The sequence below is a fragment of the Brassica napus genome, chromosome A1 (assembly GCF_020379485.1).
Source record: "Brassica napus cultivar Da-Ae chromosome A1, Da-Ae, whole genome shotgun sequence".
Classification (NCBI taxonomy): Eukaryota; Viridiplantae; Streptophyta; class Magnoliopsida; order Brassicales; family Brassicaceae; genus Brassica; species Brassica napus.
The window spans coordinates 20,775,364-20,798,001 of NC_063434.1; the positions used below are offsets into that span (position 1 = coordinate 20,775,364).

General features: G+C 33.4%; 1 protein-coding gene and 2 long non-coding RNA genes across 3 annotated transcripts; all 3 read right to left on the reverse strand.

Moving 5' to 3' along the window:
- Positions 1-1,538: 1,538 nt before the first annotated feature.
- LOC125576400 lies at positions 1,539-7,152 on the reverse strand. The gene is made up of 2 exons (XR_007314765.1): positions 2,104-7,152; positions 1,539-2,034 (listed from the first exon to the last, which is right to left on the reverse strand). It is a non-coding gene; the product is annotated as an uncharacterized LOC125576400 (long non-coding RNA).
- Positions 7,153-8,063: 911 nt separating this feature from the next.
- Positions 8,064-10,855, reverse strand: LOC106376859 (cytochrome c oxidase subunit 5b-1, mitochondrial-like). Its single transcript, XM_022720041.2, has 4 exons — positions 9,393-10,855; positions 9,226-9,311; positions 8,954-9,102; positions 8,064-8,756 (listed from the first exon to the last, which is right to left on the reverse strand). Exons 1-3 carry the CDS (start codon positions 9,547-9,549, stop codon positions 9,043-9,045), a joined length of 303 nt encoding a protein of 100 aa, XP_022575762.2. The 5' UTR covers positions 9,550-10,855; the 3' UTR covers positions 8,064-8,756; positions 8,954-9,042.
- Positions 10,856-16,788: 5,933 nt separating this feature from the next.
- On the reverse strand, positions 16,789-19,551 carry LOC125576402. The gene is made up of 5 exons (XR_007314767.1): positions 18,709-19,551; positions 18,308-18,621; positions 18,095-18,209; positions 17,846-18,014; positions 16,789-17,769 (listed from the first exon to the last, which is right to left on the reverse strand). It is a non-coding gene; the product is annotated as an uncharacterized LOC125576402 (long non-coding RNA).
- Positions 19,552-22,638: the final 3,087 nt, after the last annotated feature.

Genomic DNA, 22,638 nt, shown 5'->3' on the forward strand with positions numbered 1-22,638 from the left:
CAACGAGATTCGAACCGATTGAAACAAAAAGCTTGAAGAAGAAGAGATCAGACAACCGGGATAAACGAAAAATGGTCAACCAGAACCATCTTTTACGCTTGATCGAGTCAAACACAGACTCACGTTTCCAATAAAATCAATCGTCTTCAATCATCCCTCAAGGAACGAAGATCGAAACCGAGGAAGGAGAGTCAATTGCAAATGGGAAGAGCTGAAACGCCGGTCAGATGAAACCGGGACAAACCCGGTGAGAGCCGCCGTCAACACCATAAGAAAAATGAACAGTCTCCTCATAAGAAAAGAGAAGAAGAAATATATTATTTTTTTTTTGGAAAAAAATTGGCCAGTTACACGGAGTATATTCTAATTTGATAATACGGTGAAAACCATCCAAATCTAAAGTATTAGAATATGTCAATAATTTCACTATGTTTATGCTAATACACATGGGTGAATCTAGAACATTTATCTAATGGGTGCACAATTGTTAATAAAAAACAAAAATGCTAATGAGAAAGTTCAGGAATGAATGGATGCACAAGCTTCCTTTTACCACCTAAGGCAATTAATTTTTAAGGGTTTTACACACAAAATTTAATTTTTTAAAATAATCGTGGGTGCACTTTCCTCCATGCCTTATAAGGTGGCGAAATGTTAATACATGCCACATATACAAAGTTAAATTTAATATGGTGACAACATCATAATCAGGTTTAATTGATTTTAAACTTAGTTATTGGAATCATTATGTAATTTTATAAACCTAAACCCTAATAACAAACCCTGACCCGACCCAACCATAAAACCGACATAACTATTCTTCCCCAAATCAAATTTAGTTAGGGTTCTAAAGGAAAAATTAGGGATTTCGAAAAGAGAGACCGGAAGAGATTTGAGAGGACATATAGAGATTCAATTTCTTCATAATATAGACATAGAGAGAGTCAATTCCAGGGTCACGATGAGGTAACAAAGACAGAGAAAGAGAATCGATTTCAGACTCGAGAGACAAAGACAGACTGCTGAATCAAAGAACATGATGAGTAATCAACTGTGAATCCTTAATTGTTTACTTGGATTTAATCGAAGTTAGAGTGTCAATCGAAGAAAGAGGCTCTCTCTGTCTTTCTAATCTCTCTCAATCTCTTTCTTTTCGAAACCCCTATTTTTTCCTTTAGAACCCTAACTAAATCGATTGGGTAAATAATAGTTATGTCGGGTCGGTTTATGGGTTTGGGTCGGATTTTATTAATAGAGGTGCATGTTTATAAATTTACAGAATGATCCCAATAACTAATTCTAAGTTCAATTAAACCAGATTATGATGTTGCCACCATATTATATTTAAGTTCGTATATGTGACATGTATTAACATAAACATGATGTAGTTATTGACATATTCTAATACTTTGGATGGTTTTCACCATATTAGAGTATACTTCGTATAGCTGACAAATTTTTTTCCTTTTTATTTTAGTTTTTTTTTGGTAAAAAGGTTTAAGTTATTTTACCAGTTTTCAATTTTGGATAGAGGTACATAGGTAATAAAAACACGTATGCATAAATTTAAATCCCAATAACAGCAATAAATGAAAAAATTCAGCGGACACGATATGGACAGATCGATATCCCAAACGCACTTGCACCTTAATTGAAGAGAGAGATTACATGAGAGAGCTAATTGATGCCGTTGATTGAAAGTTGTAAATGAAAGACCGAATTTGGTCGTTTCGGTGTATTCCCAATCACATCTCTTGAAGATAAACTAACTAACCCAATAAATTTATAAGCTAGAAAAACAACTAACGCAAAGACATACACAGAGCATAGGCTAAACGAAAAATTTTATTAAAGAAGAGAGAGAACGAGTTTCCACAGCCAAGAACCTGATACTGAGAGACAGAGACCACTAAGGCGATGTGGATGCAGTCTCGGGATGCCACAGAAGCTACCTAAGCTTGTGCGACTACTCTGAGAGAGGATAACTTCTCACATGCCCTTGTGGCTGAGAACCAACCACATGACCTCCCAAATCTTAACAGTAAGTGACACTGATTGAGAGCAAGAAACCAAAATTCAAACACCTTGTCAATAGGCACATACCGCACAAGAGACACAAGGGAGAGACGCCACAGCAGATACATGGAGTATAAATCTCGTCAGGGCTCCACACACCACCACAATCGATGTCGAAACTCTAAATCCGCAAAAAAACTGAAGCTTGGTTGAACGATTTGAGAAAGCTAGATAAAGGGTTGACGCCTATCCTAAGCCCGCTCCTCATCTCCGCTCTTGTACCACCAAATGAGTGGAAAATATGCAGCAACAAACCAGACAGCACCATCAACCCCGACAACAGCCTCTTGCTCAAATCGGCGCTTTTGTGCATGAGTTGTCGTTGATTAAAGAGAGAACAAAGGCGGCGAGAAAAACCCATAGCTCGAACAAGACAGACATGAGAAAGAAAAGGCCGACGACTTAGAAAGTAAAAATATAGTACCCTCTGACTCCGGTTGAAGGGATTATTTACGTCAGAAAAAAATGAAGATGCGATAAAACTTTTTTTATTAGAATAAAAATAATTAATAAGGAAGGTCAAAAAGAACAACAGAGATTAATACAACACAATTGTTTTCAATTCCAATGCTTTAATATTATAATTTTTACTAGTTCCCGTTTTCTTTTTCCATTCCAATTTTATGATGGATGTCGCATGTGTGCAGTATTTTTTTAATAGAAAAATTAGTTTCATATCAAACTATACAGCAAGAACCCAATGCAATCTCCGAACAGATCATCAAAGATTCATGTACTTCTTGTAAACTAAATTATCACTAGTTTATCAGTCTGGATTTGGGTTTTGACCAAAATAATTTACATAGCATAGCGTAACAGATGATAGGTTCACTTTCTGGCATTAATCACAGGGTATTCTAGATTCAGATCAAGCAGTGTAGTACACTTTCAAACCAGTCCACTTTATAGTAATAAATGCGTTTTTGTCGGGACCGACCGGATCAACCGATAAAGCATATACAAAAAACCGGATCAACCGATAGAGCATATACAAAAAGTTCATTTGTTTGGTGTTAAGACCTAAATATGACAATTATAATCTCTAATGCGTGTACAGCTGTGCACTACATCTTATATTTATTTTGAAACCCGAATTTATTTGGGATTGTAATAATGTCAGAGTAAACCCACAACATTTTATTTGTAGATACATTGCAAATTATATAAAATAAACATTGAATACAGTAAAAAAAATCTACAAATTAAGAATGTTAAGATTATAATATTTATTAATTTATATATTATTTTCAATCTTATATATTTTGAAATATGTTGTTATGTAAAAATAAGAACAAAATTGATTTTTAGAATATATACAGAGAATGAATTTTACAGATACTGGTTATTTTATTTGATTATTTGGTGTCTTAAATGTAGCATTTTTCGTATGTAAGGAAAAAATAACATCAAAATATTCTAAAGAATTTAAAAAGTTAAAAATAAAATCACTCTAAAGAAATAATAAACAGTAAAATATTTATATAAATACATATATTGAATATTAAATTATGTTTATATTGTGACAATATAATTACATAAAAATAAAAATTGTTATCTTATTATTATATTAGATTATATTTTATTTTATAGTGGACTAATTTCTGTAAAAGTTATTAATTTATAAAAATTTTACTGTAATATCTTTTGGTTCTTAAACTTTTTTTTAGTGTAAATATTAAAATTTGTATCAATTCTTTTTGTTGTTTAACAGAACATACAAAGTGAACTTTTGATTGTTAGCTGAGAAAAGATTTACAAATTTGTAATTATCTTTAAATTAAGAAAAAAGTAAATAGTAATAAACTCGAAATATATAATCATTTGACACGCTAAATGCACATAAATTAAGCACAATCAAAACATATATGTATTTGGTTATGTGGCTATCGATCCGTGGTTGACCACTGCATTCTTATAAATTTCACTTTTAGGTAAAGTTGACGTTGACTAATTTATCTCTTTTGTATTTTAATTTTCTACATAAAGGGTCAACGCAGAACTCAAGATCAATACGACTCTTCAAATATCGTGCCACGAACACGACGAGCCGCCCCACGCTTCTACTCTCCAGTTTTGTCTGTTTTCGTTTGTATCATGAAATAGATATGAAATAAAAGGCAATAGCATTTTGAAATATAATAAATAGAGAAACAAAAGTTATCAAGTGGATGTAGTGCTGGGAATCTGTCTCCTCGGTTCGAGCCTCGTGTAAACCGCTCTGGTTGATCGGTTTCTGTCGCTTTGATTCCGCCGTCGGCAGAGCTCCGTCGTGACCTTCTCTGGCTCCGGTGGAAGCAGATGGTACGCGTTTTGACGCGTGTTCATTGATCGCTGGGCGATCGGACGCGTGGTATGGACGTGTCTCTTCTTCCTCAACGGGTTCTCCTTGTTTGGGCTTTGGCCCATATGGTAGTTTTCGCTACGGCCCGTGTGTTGGGTTTTATCTTTGGCCAGTTCTGTTGGCCTTTTGTTTGTAAACTTTGGGCTTTTGCCTTTGTTGGGTTTAAACCCATTCAATAAAATTCCAGTGGAAAAAAAAAAAAAATGTAGTGCTGGGAATATGAATCATTATCCGCGGGCCCCGCCCCATTTGACCCGCTGCGGGGCGGGTGCGGATCGAGTAATTTGAAAATTTTGGTTCGTGGGTGCGGGTGCGGGTTGAGTGATTTTTATGCGGGGCGGGTGCGGGTCAGCCAACCCGCAAAAACTAAAAAAAAAAGATTTTTTTTGAAAATATTATTTTTAAATAGAAATTTTTTTAAAAATAATTTAATTTTAATTATAAATAGATTAATATTTATTATTTTTAATAAAAAATATTTAAAATATTAAATTTTATTGTTATTTTTAATAAAAAATATTTAAAATATTAAATTTTATTGTTATTTTAATAAAAAATATTTAAATTAATAATTTTTAATATTATTAATATTATCCGCGGGTCTAGCGGATCACCCGCGGATTTTAGCGGGGCGGGTGCGGATTTCATATTTTCTTCTTGCGGGTCAAGCGGGTCAAATTTTTTAAGTAAAAAAAATCAGTTTACCTGCGGGTTGGCGGGTCAGCGGGGCGGGTTTGACCCGCAACCCAGCTCTAAGTGGATGGTATTTTGAAGTCTCTAAAACCATTAGTTCGACTTTCTTTAATAAAAGTAATTTATAATTTAATTGGAGTATTATCATGGTTGATTTTTGACTTGAAAAAGAACTATAGGCAAAAAAATCTTACTTTTGTCAAAGTTTACAAGAAATACTTGAAAGATCAAAATGATTTACTTCATTTATGATTTTGATGGATTTGATGAACTTTCACCAAAAAAAAAACTAAATTAGATCGTAAATCGCGTTTATACATTTTAACCAAATCTGCGCATGTGTAACTAAAATCCTAAGAAACGCATTTCATATGACCTAATTCTTTTGCTGTAAAAATAAAAAAAGTTGAAGTCGAAGAAAATGATAAAACTATAATAACAGATTAATATCTCATTTTCTTCGACTTTAACTTTTTTTTTATCGTCATTCTTCTACTTTAACTATTAAAAATAAAAAAAGTCATGATTTTTTTATCCATTTTTTTATTTAGACTGTTTTAGAAAAATTATAAAATATCTGCTTTTTCTCAAACATTTTAAAAAAACCATTATTTAACATTTATCTAATACTTATTTATTCCTAAAAATTATAAAATTCCATGTATTTCAAATATACACGTGGTTTAATTGTAGCCATAATGTAAACAACAAATTATTAAACCAAACCTAGCTATCAAAATACAAAGAAACCAAACTTTACAAATTATTTTGCACACGTCTTCGATCTTCATTATTTACTGGGAAATTTGATCTTAATGACACACAAAAAATAATAATTCATCAAATGTACATAACAACTTAGGTGTTAAAGATACACCCTATAGTATGTATTAATCACATTTGCACCCCTATGTATGCGTGTGTGTTGTGCTAAATTTTGTTCATTTGTAAATTATACATATGTTACCCCTTATAATTTTAATTGCTTTTAGTTTTTGGTAAAACAATTATTCAGTTTTAAATTTCACATAATAAAAACATAGATTTTTTCTAGACGTAATCTGTTTTGAAATTTTTAAAATTTTTTTAAATAAGCATATATTTTTTAAATTATGTATTATATTCTATAAATTAGGTTTTAAATCTATACTATATATGAATTTGTCATATAGTATAGTTCAATTTCAAAATTTAAATGAGACATTATCTTGTTTTGTTTTATTCTATTTTGGATATGACTGGTTTCCTTGTTACCACCTTCAAACGTAGTTTTTGCGGTTGGTAGCGATTGTTGGTATTTTGCAACAATCACTCAAACCGCTCTAAACTGATTCAAACTGCTTTAAACCTCATAAATTCAAAAGCTGGTTCCAGTTAGCGTTTGCGGGAGGATACATTTTTTTTTTTTAAACAATATAAATAAAAAAATAAAATATTCAATATAAATTTTAAATTAAAATTATAAAAGTTAGTAAAATATATCTATTATATTTTAACTAATATTATAAAATTTTTAAATAAAATATTTTCTATAATTTTTAAAAAATTTAAACTATAACTGTCTAAATATATTTTTATATTTATTATAATATTATGATTTTTGATATTTTTATAATTATATTAAATGTAAATATTGTTAATTTATTATTTAACCGCTGGTGCGTTTGGTAGTTAACCAGTTATAAATATCACACAAACGCACCAATTTCTAACTGCATAATCAGTCGTACAAATCTCTTAAAACCGCTAGAAACTGTAACCATCCGCAAACTCTCGCAACCGCAACCGCAGCGTTTGAACTAGTCACACCCTTAATAAACATAGGATAGAGATACTCTCTCTCTCTCTCTTCCTCCCCCTCCGTGCTGTGTTGTTGTTGATGTTAGGCGATTGTTCTATTCCATGTCAAATAAATAATCTATTGATTGGAAAGTGTAGCTAAAAGTGTAGAGAAATCAAGAAGATCAAGACGCGGGGAGTAACATGATCGATGCCACTCTTTACAAGTCTTGCGGATATGAGTAATCCAATGTTTTTATTTAGTTATCTAGGGGTGGGCGTTTGGGTATCCGTTCGGGTTCGGGTCGGGTATTTCGGATTTTCGGGTATTTCGGTATAGAGGTGTAGAACCCGTTCGGGTATTTCTGTACTTCGGGTCGGGTTCGGGTATTTTTAGTTCGGATTCGGTTATTTCGGATCCGGTTCGGATATTTAGATTTTGAAAAAAAAAACTAAAATTTTCATTTCTCAAGTTTCTTGTATTTAAAAATATAACTTTCAATTAACTAATTTTTTATTTTTAATAGATTGAATGGTTAATAGATTTGGACATAACATTTTAAAACTAAAAAGACATTAATTTAGTTTTTTTTTTTAATTTTGGATGTAACTTTTTGTTAATTTTTGAAATAAAAAACTTGACATGCATTTTAAGTGAGTAACAAATCATTTTTTCCGTAATTGTATGTATATCATATGAACTTAAAGTATGTGTAGTATCAATATAAATATTTTATATAAAATGAGAGATGTAAACTAGAAATATAAGGTTAATTATACATATGTTCGGTTATTTTCGGATATCCATTCGGGTTCGAGTATTATCCGTTCGGGTTCGGGTATCCAATCTCTCCTTATTCAATACCCGTTCGGGTATTTTGCTATTTCGGTTCGGGTTTTTCGGATCGGGTTCGGGTGCCACTTCGGATATCGGGTAAAGTGCCCACCCCTATAGTTATCATCATTTCTAGTAAACGAGCTTCTAGTATTGGTGACCACCTATACATATATAGTCCATCAATTCAACGTGCTATATGGATTTATTTACTTGGTATGAGTACTTTGTATCTCTTATATATTTCAGTTTTTTTGGCAGAGGAGAAGAATCTTTCAACTTAATGTATTTTTGTCGCCAGAGCTGAAATATATAGCTCAAGCGTATCTGTGATTCGAATAGCAAGCAAAGGAAATCATTTATCTTCAAATTTATCATTTCATTACATACTAAAAGAAATTGGTAAAAATGACAAGAACTACAGAGTATAGAGAAAGATATTAAGTGTGTACTTTATGAAATTAAGAACCCCTGTTAATTACAGTATAATATCTTTAAATTAATAATTTATAAATTAATATACGCTAAAAATCTTTATAAAATAATATAATTTTATAGTCTCACTATAAATTAATAAAAAAATTATAGTTTTGGTATAGTCCCAACATTATTAATTTATAGAGGTTTTACTGTAATTAGTTTTGTGAAGGTCTAATGGGAGATCTCGTTTGAGGTTCTTTATATATTTTTTTCAATTATTGATGAAAACCGATTAGTTGCACGAGGTGCAAGTTTCTTACTTGTAGCTGAAAATACAACCAAAACGCTACTACATTTCACTAGCTAAGATTAAAACTCTCTCACTCTCTGGAATTCTTATGGCATAGAGTTTGGAATAAGTGGCGTTACCTGTATCATGGCAAAGACAATGAGCACGATGAGAGCACCGAACAAGAATGGTCCGAGGAAGTTGAAGTCATATCCTCTCTTAGCAGCCCAGAAGGTGTACACGGTGAGGGAAAGCACCACAACCGTTGTCAAGATCGCTGACTCTAGAATCACTTTTCGTGTTCCAACACACAGAAACATACACTATACGTAATGCAAAACAGAATCAATGTAATTGAACAACAAAGGGAATGATATTTTACCATTGGTGAAGGCACATGTCAATCCAACGACAAAAGCCAGAGCCAAAGTGAACACCCCCAAGAAAAAAAAAAACAAGTAAAAACATTTAAAAAAAAACATCAGCCATGTAAGTTTCAGAGTCGTACGCTTACACTTACCTTAACAGAAATAATGGCATGGTCAAGAAGAGGAAGCAGATTAGTATGGTGGAACAGAGACCAAACACGAATCTCCTCCCGCACCAATTTTAGCTGCTCCTTGTTCTGAAGGGACCTTCAGGAAAGTCAATGTTAAGCAGCCTCCTCCCCTACATCCAAGAAAACAATGACAAAATCAAAATCTGATTTATTCACAGGTGAAGTTGATCAGTAAAAGCTTTTTTGTATCACATTGTCATACTCATACAGAGAAAAAAAACACAAGGAATCACCTCAAGTTCAGCTTCAAGCTCCTCCTTCTCGTGTCCAGTTGCAGTGGGCATAACATCCTCCACCTTCTTCTTCGCTATTGTCTCCGCTGCAAAGTAAAAGGGTAATAACAGTCATTCACCACGCTCTTGCACAGATTCAATGGTAAAAGAGAACAACAATATACCACCTGATTCAGAGCTGAAACAGCGATGGATAACGGAAGAAGACGAAGCGGGATTGGCAGCGCAATGGAAGCCAACGGGTCTCGCGGTGGTGGTGGCTATGGATCGGCGAGGAGAAGCAGCGGCTATACCGTCACATAGCTCACACTTCTTCTTCGCCATCTTCAGATATTTTCTTTATTTGCGTGAATATTAGTAAACGTGTTTCCCTTATTCATGACTTTACAAAGATATTTATACAAAGTGTCGATAGCTGACTTATCGGACGTCAAGCTTATCACAACTCAATCCATATTTATCTCTAACATATATACTAGATAAATACTATCTTTATCTAATACTCTCCCTCAAGTTGGAAGTGTGAAGATTTCGAACACCCAACTTGAACAATAGATTCTCAAACTGAACTCTCCCAAGTGCTTTGGTTAGTACATCCGCTAGCTGCTCATTGGTGCGAACATGAACTGTAGAGATTAGGCCAGCCTTTATCGCATTCCTGATGTTATGAAAATCAGATTCAAAGTGTTTAGTTCGCTCATGGAATACCGGATTAGCTGCTATATATATGGCGGATTTGCTGTCACAATACAGCTTAACGGCTCCTTTAGGTTCAAAACCCAAGTCTTTTGCCAACCTTACAAGCCATTTGATCTCTCTCGTTGCCTCAGACATGGATCTATATTCGGATTCGGCTGAAGAGTGCGACACCACATCTTGTTTTTCAGTCTTCCAAGAGATAGGAGACCCTCCAACAAGAGTAACAAAAGAACTTACTGATCTGCGGCTAGTAGGACACGAGTTCCAGTCAGCATCACAATACACCGAGATGCTGAAATCAGAACTAGAAGTCAGCAGAATTCCTTGACCAACCGTCCCTTTTAAGTATCAAACCACTCGCAAAGCAGCCTCCCACTGATTCTCTCTCGGCGTCTGCATGAACTGCGACAAGATATGGACAGCATAGGTAAGATCTGGTCTTGTCACAGCCAAGTATATCAAGCGCCCTACCAAACGTCTATACTTCCTTGCATCTTTCAGAAATGCACTTTTGTCAGTTCCCAACTGATGTCTTTGTTCCATTGGTGTCGCCACTGGTTTGGCACCAAGTAGACCCGTCTCTTCAATAATATCAAGTGCATATTTACGCTGTGTAAGCATAAAACCTTCCTCTCCTCTTCCAACTTCAATCCCTAGGAAATACTTGAGCTTCCCTAGATCCTTCATACGAAAGCAACGTCCAAGATACTCTTTAAATTTAGCAACCAACTCCATATCATTGCCACACACAATAAGATCATCGACATATATCAGAACCTTCAACTCCAAACCATTCTTCTCATACGTAAACAATGAATAGTCTGAATAAGAATGATGAAACCCATACTTCTTAAGCGCATTTGTCAACTTTGCAAACCAACATCTAGGCGCTTGTTTCAGACCATAGACAGCCTTATGTAATCTACAAACCTTCCGTGGATCAGGATGATGAAAACCCTGGAGAAAAGCATTATGTACATCCATTTTATGTACTATCCAGCCTTTCCCGGCAACAACACGCAACAATCCTCGTATTGTAGTCATCTTGGCTACTGGGGCAAAGGTTTCATCATAGTCCTCACCCTCAACCTGTCGATTACCCAATGCTACCAACCGTGACTTAGGTCTCTCGACAGTTCCGTCTGCATTATATTTATATTTAAAGATCCACATATTCCCAATGGCAGTCTTCCCAGGCGGCAAATCCACAATGCTGTAGGTCTTATTTATTTCAAATGCTTTGATCTCACTTTTCATTGAATTCCTCCAAATCTCATACTGAACTGCCTCCTTGAAGTTCCTTGGTTCGACTTCTTTTGTCACTGCTGCTAAGAAAGCTTGATGCGCAGGTGAGAAGTTTAAGTCAGATACAAAATTATCAAGTGGATATGGCGTACCTTGGACCGTACTAGACTCGTTGGAAGCCGCGATGAGTGTGTGATGGGGGTCTGGATCTTGCAACATTCTTGCATTGTACAGCACGTAATCATTAAACTTTGCGGGTTTCTGTTTATCTCTCTGCCCTCTGCCTAGTTCTGGCGTTGTTGGTCTATTCTCCACTGCCTCAGTAACTGGCGTTGTATCCACAACTACCTCTTCATGTGCGCTCTCAGCATCTACATGATCTTGCTCACTATTCTCTTTCTCTTCAGAGACAATATCCACTCCAATATCTCCATTGAGAGGCACTTCATGTGTACTCCCCCTGTCCTATGCAACTTCGACAATATGCCAGTCATCATCAGACGATATTAGTCCTTCATGTTCAATCGTACGAACTACTCCCTCTTTAGCCATTGGAAACACATCTTCCTCGAAAACTACATCTCTCGAGACAAAGAACTCGTTTTTATCTATGTCATACACTCTCCATCCTTTCTTTGCAAAAGGATAACCAACAAATATGCAATGTCTGCTTCTAGTCCCGAACTTGTCCTTGTCTCTCGCGTTGCGATGGACATAACAAGAAGCACCAAAGACTCGGAGATGCTCATATGAGGGCTTGTGTCCGAACAACACTTCATGTGGTGTAAGCCCTTGAAGAATTTTTGTTGGGGTCAGGTTAATCAAGTGAGTTGCGGTTGATATCGCCTCACCCCAGAACCGAACTGGCAGTCCTGCTTGGAACAATAAAGCTCGCACCACGTTCAAAATATGTCTGTGTTTCCTCTCCACTCGTCCATTTTGTTGTGGAGTCGCAACACACGATGTCTGATGTATGATTCCTTTCTCGTTAAAGAACGAGCTCAAGCACATAAACGCACTGCCATTATCACTTCTCACCATTTTGACAGGTTTGTTAAACTGTCTCTCAGCATACGCACAGAAGTTCTGTAATACTGTTCGAACCTCCGACTTCGCAAGCAAAAGATACGTCCAAGTTGCTCGAGAGAAGTCATCCACTATAGTAAGAAAATATACTGCCCCATTAGAAGAAGGCACTCTGTATGGTCCCCACACATCAACATGGATTAAACCAAAACAAACTTCTGCTTTATTCAAACTATCAGGAAAAGAATCTCTAGTTTGCTTAGCCCTATAACACACGTCACAAAGACTAGGGCTAGCATTATTACCAACACCAGAAAACATAGGTAAATCACAAAGCACAGAAAACGCAGGATGTCCTAGTCTTCGATGCCACAGCAGATGATCGACATTCTTAGTAGTTTTGTTGACCCGAGCTGACTTGACATCTCTGAAATAGTACACCCCATCACATTCCTCACCGGCTCCAATCATAGTCTTCGTAGAACGGTCCTGTAGAAGACAAATCGCATCAGTAAACAACGCAAAACAGTTCATGTGCTTAAGTAACTTTGAGACTGAAATTAATGAACAATTTAAGTCTGGAACATAAAGAACGTCTTGTAGCAACAGTCGATCAGACAAAACCATTGTTCCCATACTCGACGACTTAATTACACTGCCGTCGGCAAAGCCAACGTTATACGGAGTCGTCTCCTTCACGTTTACCAGCAATGCGACATCACCAGTCATGTGGTGCGAAGCACCTGTATCAATTATTACTTCTCCAAGATTCTTACCAGACAACTTATCTGCAGAGCCACCCTGTCTGTCTTGAATGATCTGAGTAATAGCCTTTAGTTGTTCTGGAGTGAGATCAGAGATGGTTGAAACATGCGGTGAAGTTGCATGAGCCGTATTAGCTGTTGCGCCTCTCCCACGTCCTGCGCCTGAGCCACGACCATTTCCTCTGCTGAACCCGCGACCACCACGACCTCCTCCTCTCTCAGTCATCCACTCCGGATAGCCAATTATTTGTCAGCATGTGCTCTTCTCATGGCCTGTCTTGCCACAATGAGAACACACTCGATCCCGATTTCTGCCGCTCAGGAATTCAACTTTATTTCCCTGAGAAGATACGTCACGCGTATCACGTCGAGAACCTCCGCCAACTTGCTCTTCTCCAGTCGCAGTATCCCGACGTGTCGTAAAACCAACAGCATCAGGCTTCAATTCTCTCGTCTTGGCAGACTCCAAACGAGCTTCTTCCCTTATAACTTTAGCATATACCTTACCTATATCAGGTAATTCATCTGCTTCAATGATAGAACTCTACCACATTTCCAAATCTTGAGTCATCAAGACCCATAATAAATTGATGAACTCTCTCATCTTCTCGCTCCTTCTCATAAATTCTTGCTGCTGAACACGTACACGGTGGTGAGGGCCTGTATGTCTGCATCTCCTCCCACTTTATAGACAGCCTACCAAAGTAATCAATAACCTGTTCTCCATTTTGTCGACAAGAGGCTAATTGTTCCATGAGTTGATGAATTCTCACTTTATTGCCTACCGCAAACCTCTGTTTCAGGTTTTCCCAGAGCTTCTGCGCATTAGTGATGAACGTTATGGTAGACCGGACACGAGGTTCTATGGACGTACGGATCCAGCCCACAATCATCGAGTTCACACTCAACCAAGCTTCCAAATTCTCATCACCTTCTGTAGGTTGTGGGAGAGATCCATCAATGAACCCACTCTTCTTCTTGGCACGGAGTGCATTCAACATCTCCATCGACCACTCATTGTAATTTTCCCCCTTCAGATGAACAGATGTAATCATCGAACCTGGATTATCCGATGAGAACAACGTGTATGGTGACATTTTAACCATATCTCCCAGTTTCCCAACCAAAGCCTTCGAATTATCACTAGAATCACTCATTGTTTGATTGATCTTAGCTCTGATACCAAGTGAATATTAGTAAACGTGTTTCCCTTATTCATGACTTTACAAAGATATTTATACAAAGTGTCGATAGCTGACTTATCGGACGTCAAGCTTATCACAACTCAATCTATATTTATCTCTAACATATATACTAGATAAATACTATCTTTATCTAATACTTCTTTTGAAAAAAAAAATTTGATTTCACTTCTTCTAAGGTTTACTCTCAATTTTCTGTGATTTTATCTGATTTCCCAATATAATTTGTGGTGAACGAAATTGGAGGAAGCATTAATCAAAATCACAGAGAAGATGGAGATCGAAATTGGAGGAAGAAAAAAAAAATTATTTCACGAAGGAGAAAGGAGAAGAAGAGAGAGACAAACACAGGAGGACCAACACGCACCTGACACGTAAGGGTCTCTTACCACCTCTAAAAAGCCCATAAGCACCGGTTCTTCTTTATTTTGGGCTTTTTCATTTTTTTTTTCACTTTTATTCCTAAATCCATCTGAGAACGGCTTGATGGAGGTGGTCTTAAGTATAAAGAAACGTAATATTATAGGACATAGATAAATATTCACAAGTATTTGGTTATTGCTATTTCAAACAGATATATAAATATGAGTTGTTAAATTAAGATTTACTAAATACCTGATTTTAAAATATATAATTTATATTTCAGTTTTTGTACATGTCATATTCAATAAGTTTTAAATATTTTTTAAAAAAATCTTGTATAGAATTTTTACCCTCTATATTTAAAAATATATTTATCACTATAGTAGGTTTTTTTTTTTTTTGAAACACTATCATTATAGTAGGTTACAACCCGTATTATAACATGAGATCATTATTTACCAATTAGTTTAAAAAAATATTCATTTAAATAAAATATATGCATAATTTTATTTATATGCAAAATAAAATAAATATTTTATTTTTAAAGGATTTAAATATGAAATAAATTAGTCCATCTTTTTAGCTTATTTCACATTGGTAAAAAAAAATCATTTTGAATGTTTTAAAATTTATTAATAATATTTTTTGACTCGTGATTTATAAAATAGTATGTTATGTACAATGATTTAAGCAAACACCGTCATTGACCAATTTGAAATTTATAAATAACGTAGGAAAATTGTATTAACGTTTTTCTATATAAAGATATGTGGTATCAAATTAGGATAGTTTAAAGTCTTACCATAAAAATTGTTACCCTATAAAATCAACTACTAATAGTCACTCATTTAGTGTCTTGCCATAAATATTAGTTTCTTAATCTCAAGAATAGTTTTGTAATTATATTAATTATAATGTATAGATTTTAAGAAACATTTGGGTCCAATTTTGTGCTTATGTTTTAATAGTATTGATTGATTGGCCGTTTTGTTGGGGTAACGAAGAGAACGAGAAGAAAGAAGAAAACATAAAAATAAAATATTTATCAGGAAATTAAAATATATTTATTTATACAAATATGAAATAATACAGAACACGATAATTTAGTCTGTTATGGCACAATGGTTTAAGGATGTATAAGTGATTGCTCTAACTTTGGTTTGATTCCCTTCCACAACCAAATTAAAATCTATATTATTAAAGCAAGAGTAAATTTTGTATTTAGCCCTGAGTTTTCTTCAAAAATTATTCATGCCATTGAATTTAACACAAATGATTAATTATTAATTTAATTTAGAACAGTTGTCTAATCAAAATCTTAACATTTACGTGAGCTATCTTATATATACATTATATATGAGACATTAATTTTTTTTGAAGACACGAAATGTGTCCAATATTATTGAGTCAGACCGGTTTAATAAAATAAATCAATCAATACTATTAAAAGAGAATAAGTCATAAAAAATCTACCTATAAAAGTTGTTTGGATCTTTTCATTTTTTAGTCCAACCTATTAAATACAACCAAAGTTTATAATTACATTATTCAATACATATACTCTCCTACATTTATGGAATGTGATTGACTCCACTTGCCTTATTATTCGTAGTGCACTATTAACATTTATATGACCTATCTTATATCAATGAACCGAACCATGTTTGTACTAATATTTGAATCTCATAGATCTCATCCAATAGTTATTTGAACAAAAAGATAATACCTCTTCGTATCCATCATGTTTAGTGCTACATTATAAATACTAGGGTTGGCCCGCCCTACGGGCGGGTGAGTTTACAATAAAAGTATTTAATATTTCAATTTTATAAAACATTTAAAAATGATAAATATATTTTTTAATTTAAAATTATATTGTAAATTTTATTAAAATTTGTTGGTTCGAGTTGAAAGAATCACTAATAAATTTTTAGTGTACATAAAACTATTAAATAAAAAAATTAAGGAAAATGTAATGATTTATATTTGTTCTTTTGATTTTTATTTCACTTAAAACAACTGATACATTTTTCTAAGAGTTTCAAATTTTAATATTTACACTAATTATTTCACACGATATTAATTAATCCATTTCCAAGATAAATAAATTGAAAATATAATGTAATGTAATAAAATTATAAAAATATATTTTAAAGTACTATATAAATCGTTTCAATAAAGCCATAGATGATAATTTGTATATTTTATTTAACAAAAAAATGAAGTTTTAATTATTTTTAAGATTTTATTAATTATCTTTTGTAAATTATTTTAGAATTTGTTGAACTTTGTCTTAATTGACAATATTTTAAATTGAAGTTTACTTGATTTTCATACCACATTATATCATATAATTTATTTCAAAAAAATTAGAATGAACCAAATCGTATTTAACCAAAATAACTTAAATGTAGTGTAACCATTAATAATTTGAAAATTAAGATGAATCTAACCTTATACAAATACTTTCTGTAAAACAAAAATTTCTTCAAAGACTAAACCAAAAGAAATAGTTCAATCCTTTAATTTTTTTTGTGTTGGCTGTTTTGGTGTTTTTGTTTGTTTGGATCATTTTTTACGTGCTAGTATTAGTACGATGTTGGTAAAAAAAAATATTAGTATGATGCTGTTGGGGATCTAGAAAGTTGAATTGTAGGGATGCTTTAGGAAGAATTTTTAATGTCTTATATTTTTTTAAGTTTGTTTGTTATAGTCTAAAGTGAAATAAATATTTTTTATATTTCTAGAACTGAAGCTATAAAAAACGTGATCGGTAACTTTATAACAGCTCCTGCGACGAAAAAAAATATAATGTGAACTTAAGCTTCTAAGAAATAGAAGGGTTATAAGGTAGATCACTTGAGTAACTACTCTGTGCGAGCCTTCTTGAGTGGGCAACCAGCTCCTGGAAGCTGTTGTTCCTCTGCAATGATCCTGACAGAATTGAGCTCACCACTTGCTGTTCTGCTGCAGATGGACCCCTGGGGTTCATGTGGAGGTCATTACGTAAAATGTTCTGGTCAGTGGCAAAGCATGCTCAGGAAAATCCAGAACTCAGACCAAGCATATGCACAACTCTGATCATTTAAGCTTTTGAGCTGTTGTACAAACCTGAAGAGCAAGTAACATTTTCTCTTCTTCTTCTATGTAGGCTTCTGATCTTCTCAGACATCCTCTGCTTCAGGCAATTGCAGGAAACTTATATCGTCACCATGCAAATCGTCATCAGGATAGTTGTGCCCACCCTGTGAATGATTTTCTTTATGAAGTACAACGCTTCATGTATGTAAGGAGGAGTATAAATTTCAAAATATGATTTACATGAATCGCAAATGTTGCTGTGAGGGGACGCTGATGCGGTCAAAGATACGTGTAACAGTGAAGGTCTGATGCTAACTCAGTTAGCTCCAACTGGAAAGTGAACGTTCTGCCAACAATATTTTGCAGAAATTGTGGAACCTCGGCCCCTACAGTCTCCCACACCAACACCCTGCAGAAATAAAATGTCTGTCAAGGCATGTTTCTTGATAAATAAAGTCTAGGCGATAAGATGTGGCCACTCAAGCATACCATAAGTTCACTGATTTCCGCCGCACGCACATTAGTCAACCATGAAATTTGGGCATAGAAAACAACAAACACTGCAGACTCTGTACCATCTAAAATGCACAGCTCCACACGATATCTTCAAGTTTTAAATGTTGCAAATGTCTTAGCAGGATATGTTGGTTGGCTTAAATGGTTTGTGCGATGTACACAAAATGTAGTTAATGGTCTGCTTACCTGACAACACCAACAGAGGTTAAGTCACACTACATGCAGGAAGAGATCCCATTAGAGCAGGATATGTAGCACCAGCCACTGCCCGTTTCAATCAACTCACCTTTTCCGGTGCACAAAATTCGGTAACCTGTGATGCAAGGAAGTGAGGGACATTAGTAATGAGACATATGCTAGAAGAAACAGTTAGGGATTTAACATGTGGGGTCGAGTTAACCACGTATGCGTTAAGCTCAAAGACCGTCACAACTTCAATTTTCTTCACACCTTCATATTTGGTGGAACTTGTGGAGCAGATCACGTCACCAACACCCAAACTACACATATAATTTTTATTTTGTGTTTTAATTGTGGTCTTTGAATAAATAAGATATAAATTTCTTATTGACGATCGAAAGACTTACTCGGATGAAGGTCTCACTTGCGTTTGTCTTTGTCGAAATAGAAATGAGTGCCAGAGGTTGTATTCAGTAAGAGACGGCCTGGAAGATTAACAAAGATGGTTACATATCACTATGGAACTGTAAACTTCTTTTAAAGATGAAGTTCAAGATAGCTACCTCCGACGAATTTTGGATTAATGCTGGTGGCTACGATCACCTTAGGCTCGACGCCAAAAGATATCATTGAGGGAATATAGGACACAAACCTGCTCATCAGCTTATGAGAAGGAACTGAAAGATCTAGAATTTATCACCAAGTAAATTAGAAGAGACAAACCTTTGCATTAAGGAGGAGCATGTCAAACCCTCTCTTCCATCCTCATTGTAATCTCCACCATTAACCTCTGGCACTGACTTGTCGAATTTCTCATCTTCCTCTTTAAAATTACAACAAATCAGTGATTGGTGAACGACCTATCTATAAATAAACACTTGATTGAAACATAGTTTACCAATTTTTTGTTGCAAGGTTTCAGGTTCTTCTCGTAGTCAACCCTTGCGCTTTTTAGCCTTAGCAACATGAGGTCCTTTCTCCAGAATTATTGTGAAATTCAAGTATTGTATTTAGTTTAGAACATTAAAACTGAGATAAAGTACATACAACATCTGTAGGAATTTCTACTTGTCTCCAGAAGCTTTTCAAACTTGTTTATCCATACAAATTTAAAGTTAGTATGCCTTTGAAGATGAACCTAAGGTACAAAATAACTTTGAAGGTGAGAAGGAGACACTCACAGCAGCAACAGATTTGTTCTTGGGAAGCTTTTTCTTGAAAGTCTCACGGGAATCTTCACTTTAGATCATAAAAAGACAGCGTCAATATTTACACATAAAATTGAGCTACAAAAAATAATGGAAAACCAAGAAAAATCCATCATAATCAAATTAAAAAGGAGAATAAGCGCAACAGGTTTAGTATGTTCACGTAACCATTGTCAAATACTTTCGACATCACAATAACAATCAAAGGATTCTACCCATCTAACCTGTAACAGATTTCGCAGTTTCCAGATGAAGAACTTTTGTACAGAGGAGTTAAAAGTTTAATACTTTATCGAAAAATAAGTTAAAAGTTTAATCCCTAGAAACTACTGATCAGGAAAAAAATTGAATAACTGAAAGGCCATGATTACATGAAAACGAACCTTTGCAGCCGCTTTACTACGGCATGTTCACTTTGCAATATTACCTACAGAGATCGGAATGCAATATTGAGAGGAAGAGCTTTATTGATTGAGGAGGTGGTGGGGAAGATGAACTTTTAAAAGCACATACTGAGAGAATTTGAATCGATAAGTAACTTAGTCACTTGGAAACTGGGAGAGACGTTTCAAGTTAAGCAGCGTTGTCGGATTGATTTTGGTTTTTTTAGATTTTGTGGAAAAGAAAATGAAGCCCACTATAAATTAAAAAAAAACTTGAAGCACATACATAATTGTGTCTGATGTGTAAAAACGAAATGTGCTGATTGGATGATTATTTTTGATGACGTGGATAGCTTAATAATTTAGCATATTTGGCTTTTAGTAGTGTTAGATCTCATTACTTGGTTGCATGGTTCTCTTAATACTGCGAACAGGTTATCGACATAATTGTAAGTAGACTTTTTAAAATTATTCTCTTATAATAGTATAGATATTCACTTATAATACTACGGATATTATTTCAAAATAGAATTTGTATCTTAATAATAGATTATTTTATATGAATATTAATTTAAATATAGAATATTAAAAATTTAATATTTTATATGGACACATATTATTATGTAAAAAAATTATGAATCAACAAAATATATTAAACCTAAAGTGACTACTTTATGAAAATTAAAAAAAAAATTATATTTACAATATTATTAGCAAATGCAATATATTCCCAATAAAGTAAAATTTTCTTCGTAAAATTTAAAAATTACGGGTTTGATAAAATTAAAAATGACATCTCTAATATTTTATCTCATCCAAATTTCTAATATTTAATTTAAGAAAACCACATGGTTTAGGCTGAGAAAAAATATTCAAACCCGAAAAACTGAACTGAATAAAAAGTTATACCAATTTTTAATCGAACCTGGTAAAATATTCAAACGGGTCCAAAACTTTGGTATATGAAGGAGCATAACCGAATTTGGTTCAAACCAAAATATTTTCAGTGCTCAAAAATATTCAAATCACAATTATATGTTTAAATATATTCATTTTTTTAAACAACAAACTTTGGTTCATAACCGGTCGAGGTCAGAAGAGTGGTCGGCTTAATAGAAAATGTAGATTTTGCAAGTGAATTATTTCTATTTAGTATTCAAAATATATAAAATACTCAAAAATATTTTATATTTTAAAAAATACTTGAAAATATAAAAAAAAAGTAGAAAATAAATATCTAAAATAGTCAAAATATTTTAAACACGGAAAATACACTAAATACCTACTGGTTTCCCATCTAATATCCAAACGAACCAATTTCATGTTAAGGATTTTAAATATTCAAAATTTTATGTCATATACTATTTTTATTTTGGATTTTAAGGATTTAAAATTATATTTAGATTTTTTATTTTGTTTACTTAATTTAAACGGATATTTGTACACGAACCAAACTCACAAATATCTAAACCAAATATGAATCAAAGTTTATAAATACCCGAATAAGAATAAAATCTCTATATCAATAAACCAAATTCCAAATAGACCGAAACATGTATCCAAATGCCCACCTCTAACATAGTGCCTATTAAGAATTCTTCTCACGGTCCACAAAATTACTCACCTAAAAAAAACTTAAGAAAATGACGTACATGAAATTTTAAAATCTATTAACTATACAAAATTAGAAATTGTTTAAAAATAATTTTGGACTATGAAATCAATCCTGCGTTTCTGAAGCGCGGATCAAAATCTAGTTGTGGTTACAATCCTCTCCAACTCGGTCCAATGTTAGTGAGTCAAACCAAAAAAAATATATTACACTGAAAAGTTTAGGATATATAGTACTAACTACTAACCAATGATTCTTTTATGTAAATCTAAACAATTGAAGAATATAACAACTAAAATGATTTGACTATAAACCGGTTAGTTCGGTTTACACCTATATAATGTTCTGGTCTTTCTGAATTTCAGTTAGATACGATCTAAATAACCAGTTAGAAACTAATAATATAATCCTAATCATTCAAAATAAACCATGTGGTTAATGAACACTAGGTGGATGCCCGCGATTTCGCGGGTTTGAATATTTTGTAACAATATATTTATTATAATTTTTCTAAGAATGATTGTTTTTTAAAAAGGATAAAGATGATTATTTTAAATACTTTTTGATATTTTGTATTGATAATTATACTAAAATTAGTTATATATAATATTCATGATTCCGTTTTTAATAAAATTACCTAAGTTTTGAAGGTATATAATACTGAAACTTTTGAAATATTTTATATAGTTTAGAAATACTTGATTCCTAAATATTATTTTATGAAGCATTATATATATTATATAAATCACAAATTTAATTACCATAAATTAGTTTGTGCAATATATTTAGGTCGTTTGGATAATGATAAAACTGGTTCTAAAACTGATTTTCTTACTCATAAAATAAAAACATTTTAAAATCATTAACAAATCAAATTATAATATTATTTCTCATATCTCTATATGATCGACACCAAATAAAAAAATTAATTAAGTGATTTCTCATTTAATATAAAATAGTATTTCAAAATAGATTTTATAAATTAATTTCTAAGCTTGTATAAATGACTTAAAACCTCTTATCATAATTTAAAACATATGATAAGCTAAGATAAATAATTTTATAAATGCATTTATAATTTTTATAAATGACTTATAAAGCTTGTATGAATATTATTAGACATTGATAATTATT

Coding starts and splice junctions, on each gene's coding strand:
- LOC106376859 (XM_022720041.2), bottom strand. CDS start 9,549: ATGGCGAAGAAGAAGTGTGAGCTATGTGACGGTATAGCCGCTGCTTCT. Junction 9,312..9,392: donor CTGTTTCAGCTCTGAATCAG/GTGGTATATTGT, acceptor TTTACTTTGCAG/CGGAGACAATAGCGAAGAAG. Junction 9,103..9,225: donor AGCTTGAAGCTGAACTTGAG/GTGATTCCTTGT, acceptor TCTTGGATGTAG/GGGAGGAGGCTGCTTAACAT.